General features: G+C 34.3%; 1 protein-coding gene across 1 annotated transcript in view; it reads right to left on the bottom strand.

The window, feature by feature from the left end:
* Nucleotides 1–5,085: 5,085 nt before the first annotated feature.
* LOC112512154 (methylcrotonoyl-CoA carboxylase subunit alpha, mitochondrial) overlaps nt 5,086–11,989 on the bottom strand; it is a 15,564-nt gene continuing 8,660 nt past the window's right edge. The window contains exons 10-16 of the mRNA XM_025118012.1: nt 11,069–11,205; nt 9,746–9,980; nt 9,022–9,179; nt 8,181–8,297; nt 7,092–7,334; nt 6,037–6,132; nt 5,086–5,292 (exon numbers count right to left, since the gene is read on the bottom strand). Coding sequence (XP_024973780.1) covers nt 5,284–5,292; nt 6,037–6,132; nt 7,092–7,334; nt 8,181–8,297; nt 9,022–9,179; nt 9,746–9,980; nt 11,069–11,205 — 995 coding nt within the window. The 3' untranslated portion in view covers nt 5,086–5,283. The remainder of the gene's footprint in view (nt 5,293–6,036; nt 6,133–7,091; nt 7,335–8,180; nt 8,298–9,021; nt 9,180–9,745; nt 9,981–11,068; nt 11,206–11,989) is intronic.

Genomic DNA, 11,989 nt, shown 5'->3' with positions numbered 1-11,989 from the left:
AATCACATTTAACTTCAATAGTTTTTCCAAAGCTTCTGAGAACATAATAAAAAAAATATTTTTCTGTTGTAGGATAAGTTTGTTATCGTCTAAAGAATGTGAAAATAGAGATAGATATGTCAGAGTTATATTATAAGTGAAATATCTCGTAGTTATTTACTTGTAATTCATTCCTATTAAAAAAAAACTTATGATTAATTAGAATTATTTATTTCTTCTTTTTATTCTATTGTTATTTTTCAGTTATTTCATAATATTTTCGTAATTAATCTTGCAGAGATATTTAAATTTAAAAAAATTGTATTCTTTATTTTCTCGATTTAAGAATTTCTGATAAAAATGCTTAAATCAAAATTGGAAAAAAAGATTTTATTTTATTAATAGAAATTTTATTAATTTTAATTATGGGAATTTTCAAAAGAGAATAATCAAACTTTGAATTTTTATTTATTGCGATTTTTAAATTAAAATGCAAAAAGTCTACAAGATATGTACATAATAAATAAATAAATAAATAAATATAAGAATTTTTTAAATTCATATCATTTTAAAAATATATATATATATATATATATATACTTTAATGTTAAGATTTTAATTAATTTTGTAATAGTTGTTGCTAAATAATATATAAATTTAAGGGTAAATTATATGAAAAAATAATGTATTTTAACTTAATTCCTATTTTAGATAACGTATTTCTAAAACTTTCATTTTGGTGCATATGATGTAAAATTTTAAACATTTAAGTACTCGARTAACCGGTTGAAGAATTAACTGGTTAGCATGTTGATATGATATTCAACTCAGTATTATTTACTTACGTGATTAGTGACATGAATCTTTTTAATTTAAAATTAGTCTTCAACCGGTTATCTGAGCATTTAATTGTTTAAAACTTTAAATCTTATATATCAAAATAAAAGTTTTAAAAGTAAATTACACAAAATAATAATCAAATTAAAGTATTTTACTTTTAATTTATCCTAAAATTTAATTAAAATCATAATTTTGAAGACAAATAAATAAAATAGAAAATAGAAAAAAAAAGTGGCGTAATAGAAGAATGTGGGTCGGCGACGACATCGGAAGGACCGTCGCTACGGAAACGACATTCGGATCTACGCAAAACGACAATTGGAAAAGTATCTCCTTGTACGTCAATGTCGACCATTCCAAAATTTATTTATTTATTTATTTAATTTGTAAAATGTCAATTGTTTTTTTATTCAATTATTTTATGTCCACTTGTTTTTATCTGATTGGTCGCAATTTTCTTAGTAGTAATTGATTTAAATGCATGACATCATCATAATGGCAATTATTCTCTAAAATAACGAGACACATTTTAAATGTTGTATGATTATCTCTTAATAGTTTTATTAAAAGACAATATCTGATTGTTAAGAGGTGAATTTTATTTGACAAAAAAAACTGTCTCTTAATGATTCTAAAACCCTCTAAACGATTTTGTTGATTTACGAATCTTGATTGTTACAAAGGGCGATGCTATGGTCTTTTTGAGCAAGAGCTAAAGTAGCTCCTAAAAAAAYTGTTATTATCCCTGTCAAAGAGATAAAATTCATTCACAAGTCTTTCTTAATTATTCAACGTCTTGCAAACAATTACCAAACAATTATATTCATTTTGCATTATACTACGAGAGTYTCTTAATCGTTCTGACTACTTAATCATTCTGTATAAGTGAAAATTTTAAAGACTTAATGATTTTTTTTCTTCAAACAGCAATGCTAAAGTATATATATTAAAAAAACAGAGAAAAGTTGAAATCRGGTGAGGACGAGTTGGGGTAGCGAGTGGTGTAGAACAGGTGGCAGTTTGACCGCTAAAACAACTATTTACAAGAGGTAATTTTTGTTTCATTTTTTATGTATAGACGATAGAAGAATCTTACAGTTAAAWACTCGAGTTTTTGCCTTARAATAATACTGARATTTGGGATTATTCCAGTACAGATTTCGTGTAACTGAAATAGCAACTCCAACAATATATTCAATATGGGGCTTCTCCACAATTTGAAGGGACCTCGTGACTTCAGGTGTCAAATTAGACCAAACCACACTTGTTATATTAAATTAGTCAAGGTTTTTATATGAATACAATGACGTCATCTCACACACACACACACATATATATATATATATATATATATATATAACTAGTTGACAATAATAATTCATTATTATTATTAAAGCAAGTAAATGTCAAACCACAAGAAATTATTGGATATGCTTCACCTTAACTTCTTTATGGTCTCTCACGCTCACAAACAAAAACCATACGTACATACAATATATATATATATATATATATATATATATATATATATATATATAGACTTGGGATCATGTGAGACCAAAAGTTTTTCCTGAGAACCATAAAACCAATTGTCAACCCTTAGATTAGATCTACAATCTGAACATTCATAATCACAAAATTGCCACGAGACTTCTCAATAATCATAAAATTGTCACCATATAACTTTAGATCATTAGATTATTAGCTTATAAAGTTGATCAATAAATATAAATTGATCTTACGAGTCTCACGAAAAACTATTGGTCCCACATGAACCCAACCCTCTCCCTCTCTCTCTCTCTCTATATATATGGAAGTGGGATGGGTAACGAAGACTGTTCATAAAATTCTAGCAACTTGTAGCCCCACAAAGCCATTTGACACCCACACACGTACACACATAAAATTGTATTTAAGTCTATTCTAATTTCTACACCTTCGCGCAAGGCCCACAAAGGCACCAACCATAAAATAATATTTTTTGAGTAAATTACAAATTTCGTCCCTATAGTTTGGTGAAAATGTGAATTGGGTCCCTCAAGTGAAATAATTACAAGGACGSTCACTGTGGTTTCGTTTTTATTATAGATCAAGTCTCTCACGTTAAAAATCGTTAAAGTTCTCCGTTAATTTTGTGTTTTAGCTGTGTTTATGAAATTTATAATTGTTGAGGGGCTTGTCTTACCAATCTTTTAATATATTCTTTCTTTTTTACATATTGAATTTTTGTTTCAAGGACCTGATTTGCTAGTTTTAAAAACACAAGAAACTTCCCCATTCTTTCTCGTGAACAAGAATCAAACCTAAAATGCATATCCAAAAAGACGTTATACATATAAGCATGGGCAAACATTCAATTAGAACAAGATTTATTTTATGTATAAGACCTAACTGAACAAATTCTAACAAGCATCAAACTCAGATGATCTCACTTTATTCAAATTCAAAGTCCACAAAAAACCAGATAAAGAAAACAGAGGATGCGCCATCTCTCTGATTTGTATCCATTAACATTTACACCAAACACTTTATTCATCGCAGGCATCTACTAACTTCTCTTCATTATATTTACATAAACTTATACTTAGAGGATTCATTCATTCATTTCTCCAAAGGATACGAGTAGGAGACGAAAAAGAAACACCTTTGATCTCTAAACCAAATAAGAAAGGAAAAACCCCCCCAGAGAAAATGCAATTCATCAGGGATTACAATCAATGAGTGGAAAAACCCTTGTTGATTTCATAGCCAAGAGTTGAAAAGGGTTTTTTCTAAGGTTAGATCTGCTATGGATTCCGTGAACAAAAACTAAATCCAAACGGAAAACCAAAAGCTAAAACCGAACCCAGAATTAAACATAGTTGAGTTGGTCCTAATCTATTTGATTTTTTTWATTTGTGTTGAGCGATGGTTGTCTTTGGGTCCTGAAAAGTTCTACAGAAGCAGCCTCCCAAGGCCAACGTCTCCAAAGGCGAATTGAGGGTAACGTTGAGAAGCTTTGGAACTAGATCGAGAAGTCAATCAAGAAGAAGGAATCGTTAAGCCCCCAACTGTCAAAGAAACAACTCACTTCGAAATCGATGGAAAATTCGGGCAAAAGCAAAAATAAGAAGGAAGAGATTGATTTGAACCAGAGTCGTACCCCATCACTAGCTCCATTAGCTAACATGGAGAAGATGTGATTTATGGGTTTGGCTGATGAGGAGGACGAGGGTGAAGAAAACACGATGGCTAGKAAGTGGACGGTGAGGAAGCTTTTCGACGAATTTGAACTCGTTACAACTACAAAGAGAAGTCCTATTACGAGCTCAAAGCATGGTGAGTCTAAGATGGAAACAATGGCTTCAAGGACCTAGGGTGGGAAAACGGTGGCCGAGGAAASAAAATCACATGTTTGATTCAAAAGCGGTTCAAAAAGATCGTACTTTATTTTWTTCAAAGTTGTTTTTTTGAAACGATCCAKAAGTTGTTTCTTGAGTTTTAAAATTTGAGAAAACAGACCCTTGAAATAATTACAAATTTTATAACACAGTAAAAAATGAGAATTATTCCAAGTTGACAGGAGATTTTAACCACTGGTAATACGAGAGACTTGACCCGTAACAAAATTAAAACCACGGCGATCGTCCTCCTAATTATTTCAACTGAGGGACCCGATCCAAAATTTTCTCAAACCATAGGGGCAAATGTGTAATTAGACCAATGGTCAAACACATGTATTAGAATGTATGTGAAGTCAATTGTTGAGTTACAAATCATGTGGTTTTGGAAACATTCATGCCCCCTATTTTATGAAACTACTTTTTTTTCCAAGCTATGTACATTGTCATATTTTTAAGTTTTAAATTTTATTAGGAAAAATTATGTATTTTGAATAATTTTATATAAAAGATCTTTTAGGTTCGTTATTTGTCAGCCCATGGACAAATCAAACCCGTTTATAGCATTTGGGTAAAATAAAGTCATCAAGCCTGCAAAAAGGGGTTTAAGTTTACTATATCAAGTCCATTGGACAAAACAGACCGATTATGCTTATTCGTAAGTGCGCAATTCCGCAAATGTTCACCTCTAAGATCAAGCATGAAATGATGCAATCACCAGGCCAAAACATTTTCTTACCAGGGGTTTTCACGAAAACCACTAGATGTAGATTGTAGAGGACAAATCCTCGTACATCACATATTTCGTGGATTCTACTTCTGAATGAGATATACTGGATTAGTTTGGTTTGATTTTTGGATCGAATATTGAACATATTCRAGAGGCTAAAGGGGACAACGATAATTCTAAACATTAGCAGAAAGTGTACATGGTTTAAATGAGATAATGTTAATTTACGAARATGTATTATAGATTATAGTCTATAATATACACAGCCACACAAGTCTTTACCTCCAAAGCGGGAATTTGGAACCGACTCCTGCATCACCACAGTAGTATGTTACGGTTATATGCACCTTCATGTTATGCCGCCTGTCCAAACAAATTGGTTTGTTTCATCGGTTAAAACCAACAAATGTTAAGGGGTAGCCAATATTATAGCATAGAGAAAAAGGTAGAAATGGGGCCTAGTCAACTAAAACCATAGTGAGAAATTATTTACAGTCAGTTAGGGTGCGTCTGGTATGCGAACATGAATGGAGGAGTTGGGACTGGCGAGAGTAAGGAAGGCAGGTGAAGGAATTGTTTGGAAGGTTTTTATTTGACAAGGGTAGTTTAGTAACTTACGTTTCTCATTTTCCGGATTTTTCTTCCACAAAAGAACTGCATTTTTATTCCACTCAATCCTGTCCAGTCTAATTGTTGATCCAAACGTGAAACAATGATAAAAATGATAGTACCAAAGACATTCCTTTCCTTACTTATCAAGGGCCGCTTTTTTACATCTCGCCCATGACCTATAAAATGACAAGAACAAGTCTGCCCACTAATGTGGTAGAAGTCAAGTCTGACTACATCTTACCCTCCTTAGACCCCACCTCCAGGTGGGATATACCGGTTCGGTTTACTTGGAGGGACTTAGAATTTACTTCCAATGAATGTAGGACACTTAACAGTATGCCACGTCTACAAAGGGTGCATGCTCAAAACCAGAAAAAGRAAGGGGGTCGACCAGCAAATTTGCAAAAGTAGAGGGGGTTAACAAGAAAATATCACATGATAATTTTCAATGAATCTTGAAGCCATGGTTATGAGTAATAAATAACTTTGCCTAACCTTGACTTTGAAGAGAACACTATTGTCAGAAACTTGTTGGCCAKGAGTGACTTGAAGCCCGCTAACGAGGCCAGAGGTTGGTGCCGTCAACACATGCTATTCGATAACCAAGGGCACAAAATTGGAAAAGTATTAGTAACCAATTCAAATCGAATTACTCCTTCCGTCCCCAAAATAAATGTATGTTTTACCTTTAACTATGAGACGGAGAAATTCATTATTCTCTCTATTGTTAAAGGTAAAATTGTCATCTAGTTGATTAAAAAATATAGGTATCAAATTTTGAGTGATTAAGTTCGTTAACTATTTTCTTGAACAAATAAATCCTTAAACTTACTAAAACCGAAAAAACTCAATGACCGTTTCATATTTTCAGTGATTATGTCCTGAACATTTTTTGAACGAGTAAATCCTTACACTTAATAGACGAAAGAAAATTACCCTTTCTTCCATGTATCAACAARTCAGTAGAAAAGTACAACAAATAAATAAAACGAAAAAATACACCGTTTTTACTAATCCTTGTTTATTCTTCATATTTAAATGACAATCACAGGTGTTTGTTATGATCCTGTGATTGTAACTTGAATTTGAAAAATAAATAATTATTAGATTTCCTAATTATTCCTATTTGAATATGAGAAATAAATAATGAATAACGAAAATGATATACTCATTGTTTATTGGATTATTGTACTTTGTTGTTAATCTATACACATCGATTGAGAAATGATATATTGCTTTTGCTTTACAAGTGTAAGGATTTATTCGTTTAAAAAAATATTCAGGTACCTAATCGCTCAAAATATGAAATTTCATTGGGTTTTTCTAGGTTTTAGTAAGTTTAAGGATTTATTTGTTCGATTTCAAAAAGTTTAAGGATTTATTTGTTCTAAAAAAATAGTTTAGAGACTTAATCACTCAAAACATGATAGTTCGATGGGTTTATAAGACTTTTCCCTAAAAGTGTAAAGACATTTATTTTGGAATGGAGGGAGTATTAACTTTGCATCCTGAATTTAATTGCAAGTAGTAGAATGGTTTTGATTTCAAACCTCCATTTTCATTGCTTCCATGACCAACATAGGTTGTCCTTCTTTGACTTCCGTTCCATCTTCGACTAGAACCTTAATGACCAGACCGGACATGGGRGCGGTGACGGTCCCTGGAGGATGGGTTGCAGATTCATGATTTCGGTGTTGATGGGTTTCAAGGTTATCCAACAGATCGAGCCCCACTTTTTGCTTAAACTGATGATGGTCTGAACCATGCCATATGTGAATGTGCTCAGTTTTATCCTGCAAGTTGTAACAAGAAAAGAGCACTGATTAGCAGCTTCATAAAAAATCCACGTGACTCGGCTTTCATTAAAAAAATGATTTTTAATCAACCAAACCAAACCAAACACGTCCAATATGTCCCACCCAAAGGTGGGGTATGGAGAGGGTGGGATGTAGGCAGACGTGATCTCTCCCAAATATTAGAGCCGAGAGCGATTGTTCTCGTGAAGACCCCCGGCTTGTGCAAAGTGTGCAAGAATATATACGAAGCTTGCTATTTTTTTTACGGAAATAGATAAATATAAAGAACTTGAGAAAACGATCCAACTGCCAACCCACTAATCCTTCCTCCGTCTAGGTGCTGTTTGGTTGGTTTTCCATTAAGTCCTGTATAGATAAAGTTGTCTGTGTGGATTAATTTGTTTGTATAGCTTGGGAAAGTTTTTGTTTGTAAGGGTTTTTTATAGATGGAATAAACATGTTTTTTAATTGGGCGGGGCAGTTTTCAAGACAACTTGGATTTCTGCATAAAGCTCCCCTAAAGGCTTACTAAATAAGCCATTTTCTATATCATTAAACCACTACCAAACAGTCATGTATAGCTGACCGAATAAGATTTGAGTCTCATTAAGCTCATTAAACTGCTAGCAAACAGACCCTAGGTCTCGTTAGCTATAGATTCCCACTTCTAGYCATCTTTCTCTTTTAATCTTTATATTAATACTCAAATCACTCGAGCACTACAAAATCATATAGGAACACATTTCTACGGGCCAAAKTGTAGTGGACCATAATCAGTAATGAAACGGCATCCAAATGCATACGCTAAGTTCATAGGGAGAATAGAAAAAAGAGGTTGCGCACCTTGAAATAACTGGCCAGATTTACGTTCTTGCTTATCCCATCAGCCTCAACTCTGAAATCATGGTCTCTCAAGTGTATTACRGTGACTTCAAGAGCAGGAAAGCTGCTTTCCCCCATCTGCAAATATGTATYAAGCATAGTTASATATGGTTGGSTTCCGGTGARAACAACCTCTTTTTGGTGAGAACACTTCGGAACTCTAGATTTCTTTCGAGAAGACGGACCTAATCGCTCATGTTTTTGAAGAGGGGTAATTTCGTCTTTTTCAAGGGAGACTGGACCTTCAGCCACCTGCATTCACACACTTGCACCTACCTACCTTCATTACCATCGCATACATACTCATATCACCATGACTAAAAACTTTAACAAACTCATGAAAGGTGACTGAAGGTGAAGGTAGTTGAAGGTCCGGTCTTCCTTACAGCCATGCATCAAAGTTCCATTTATTTACAAAAATGCGGTGCCATCAGATGAAAAGCTCATCTAAAGGCTCAGGTGTTCTCATCGTTCTGACCAAACTCAGCTGTTTTTTTGGAAGGGTGTCCATAGCCTGGACTAATCCCCGCAAATTGTGATTGCAAGAAATTAACCCTGATAAACTCAGTGACCACAACTGTTCTGTAAGCCTGGAATCGAACCCTGGGCAGATCGGGTATTCCATCACATCCCCCTGGACCTCAACCACTACGCCACAACCCTTGTGGCTGCAAACTGAATTGTTCTCGCATGATGTTGAATGAATTAACGTTGGCTGAAGCATGTAGTACTGAAACACGCTATCGAGATTGAAAAGAGAATAAGATGTTAATTCAACCAATTATCATTCATATGATGGTACCTTGATGACATAATTCCCGTTCGGCAGATAACTGATGGWAAGTGTCACGTTCTCYGAGTTGTTATCATGGTATTCGTTCTCCCATTCTAGTTCTATTGTACGTGTGGCATGATGATGGAGTCTAAAYGGAGGATGTGCATACCACACACCCAACCCACCTAAAATGCATTTATTAATGGATATTAGTAGCTATTCTTAAGTACTCCCTCCATCCCAAAATAAGTGTCCACATTTCTATTTTAGTTTGTCCCGAAATAAATGTCAACCTTTAAAAGTAAGTGTCTACTTTCCAATTCTGCCCTTAATTAGGAAAATTGACAAAAATAGCCAATCCATCAACTATCCATAGTTTACGAAAAATCCTTACGCATAGAGATTCAAATTTCTGCATCTTTTTCCTTTAATTTTTTTTCTAGAATTCAAATTTCTGCATAAGTATTCGAATTTCTGCGTAAACTTTGGCTATTTTGGAAGAGGTTCTGAAAAGTGGCTAAAAAGTGAATTTGGTTGATGGGATTGGCTATTTGAATTGATTTCCCCCTTAATTATAAGATGGGAAAAAATATTCTCTCTATTTGTAAGGGTAAAAGTGTCGTTTAGTTAATTAAAAAGTGTAATAATAATAGGTTCTTGTAACTGTGTTCCATTTTCATTGTGGACATTTATTTTGGGATGGAGAGAATAGCATGCAAATGTTCCGAAATAAAAAGGCCTCCAAGTTTACCAGGGGGACTTTTCGTCAATAGTGTGTGCTCCTTTTCACAAATACATGCAGCTACTAACGCTGCACTGTATTTAGCAGCATCATATGCTGCTTTTGCTGATWCTGAATCACTTGGTGTCACGAATAAGTCGTCTTTAAAATGATCGATAAAATGGGTTTCAAGTTCACCATTCTGGAATGCCTTGTGGTTAGCAAGTTTGAAGAGAAACTCGATATTTGTGGGCAAACCTGCAACCTACAAAAGCAGGCACACAAGATATTACAATATTATCAAGAATCCGAGGATGCAAATCACATCGAGAATGGAAGTAGTTCACATTTTGGGATTTACRTTGAAGGAAGGAGGTCAGCTGCCCCCATGAGTTTTCAATAAAAAAAATTACATTATAAGTTTTATTATTATTAACCTTATCCCTCCCCCCCCCCCCCCGGGGGAACTAAGAAGATAGTCTGACCCTCAAATTAAATGTTAGTCCAAATCCAGATCCATTTCCTTTGAAGAATGCAAGTTGTTTCTCATTTATATATTTTTTTTATCTAACTTCTATTATATTTTATATCATGTTGATTAAATTCCTCCCCCTRTCACCAAAATTCCTGGATTCACCACTGATCACATGTTATGCAAGATTGAAGTAAATATATGCAGAGATGGACCTAGAAATTTTTTCAAGTGGTGGCACCATTTGACAATAAGAAACAAATATAGGAATATCTTTCAMAATCATCATTGATCTGTTGGTTAGTTCATTGCTTTTCATATGTGAGGTTCTGTGTTCAAGTCTTCTATTGCAAAACATTTTYAGAAACATAATAGATCTGAAATTAAAAGCTAAAAACTACGAAAATGACACTAATAGGATTCGAACTCAGGTCTAGGGTGGAAGAAAAGCCTTGTAAACCAACTCTACCAAGGAAACTTGTGTCCTCATTGTAGTTYCAAAATGTATACGGTGGCACACTGCACATTGATACGGTGGCACTTTTCATGACCCTATCATTTTTTAGACTACAACGGAGGGACGAAGCAGTGGCCCGTGCCAMCACATACATCACCTGTCCCTGATGAGGATGCATCCCAACTAGTTTCAGACAAGAGTGCCATTGCTGTTGAAGCATAAAAATGCATAGAGGTAATACAATTATTAGCTTAATTGGGGGAAGCAACACTAGTTATATCTGCTCCTAAAACATTGACTGATTACTAACACCTCACAGAAAAGCAAATTCACCCCCCATCAGAGTAGACAAGTTTTTAACAGAGCCAGTGAAACAGAKAATCATTTAAMCTAATTGCGGTAAAATTTCGGTAATGCAATATACCTGAAACTTGGCTAAAGAATCCYTCAATTTAACTAATGCTGCAGAGCGGTTCTCTCCCCATACTACAAGCTTAGCAATCATAGGGTCATAATGCATGCTTACAGTGTCCCCTTCTTCAACTCCAGTCTCAACTCGAACTGATGCAAAGTGAAATCAAGAAGAAAATCACAAAGGTACCAATATATAGTAGGGTTGGGTTCCGGTGAGAATGGAAGTWATGGTGAGAAGGGTAAGAAAGGATCTCCACCCTTGGATCAATCYTRATTGAAGATCAACACTAATGAGATGCACCGAGATCCACCGGATCAGTTCCCGTAASAAGCGCAATTCATGAGGTGGGGGTGAGTTTAWAAWKRWYMARGGKYCMRRWYCCTTCTTWCGCTTCTCACCTTAACTCCTATTCTCACATGATCCTTCATCACATACAACATATCAAATGAATCAAAATGTTGAAACTTYCAGAAGAAAATGTCGTTCAGGAAATTTTGTATATTCCACCCAAGTCTTAGAAGTCAAGAACTCCTCTTGGAAGGGGAAAAAATCTTAAGGAAAAAAGATTTCAAAAGTTTGATTGGTCTTTATTGGAGTTATACCACATAACTGAAGCAATCTGGGAGTTCGAAAATTCCCKCGGCTGGCCAGTTTGAAGCTTTTAAAGTTGAGTAATTCAGTTTAGTTAACGGTTTCTAKTGAGAAACTAGCATGTCAACCAAACCGAACAGTATATGTTAATATWTATTAAAACTTCCAATAAATATTCAATAAGTATAATATATCATAGAAGGTTCCAAAGAAGGTCTTATGATTTTAGGAATAAACTGGAAGCTGCATTTCGCTGAAACTAGTGGTGCCTTCGACCTTAAAGAAAGTATTCTGCTATATGGAAGAGAACAGAGAGTAAACCTTCCAACACACACTACT

Source organism: Cynara cardunculus (assembly GCF_001531365.2).
Source record: "Cynara cardunculus var. scolymus isolate 2C chromosome LG 5, CcrdV1, whole genome shotgun sequence".
In the NCBI taxonomy this organism is placed as follows: Eukaryota; Viridiplantae; Streptophyta; class Magnoliopsida; order Asterales; family Asteraceae; genus Cynara; species Cynara cardunculus.
Note: the sequence above shows the minus strand (reverse complement) of the source record. Positions and strands in the feature narration are given on the sequence as shown.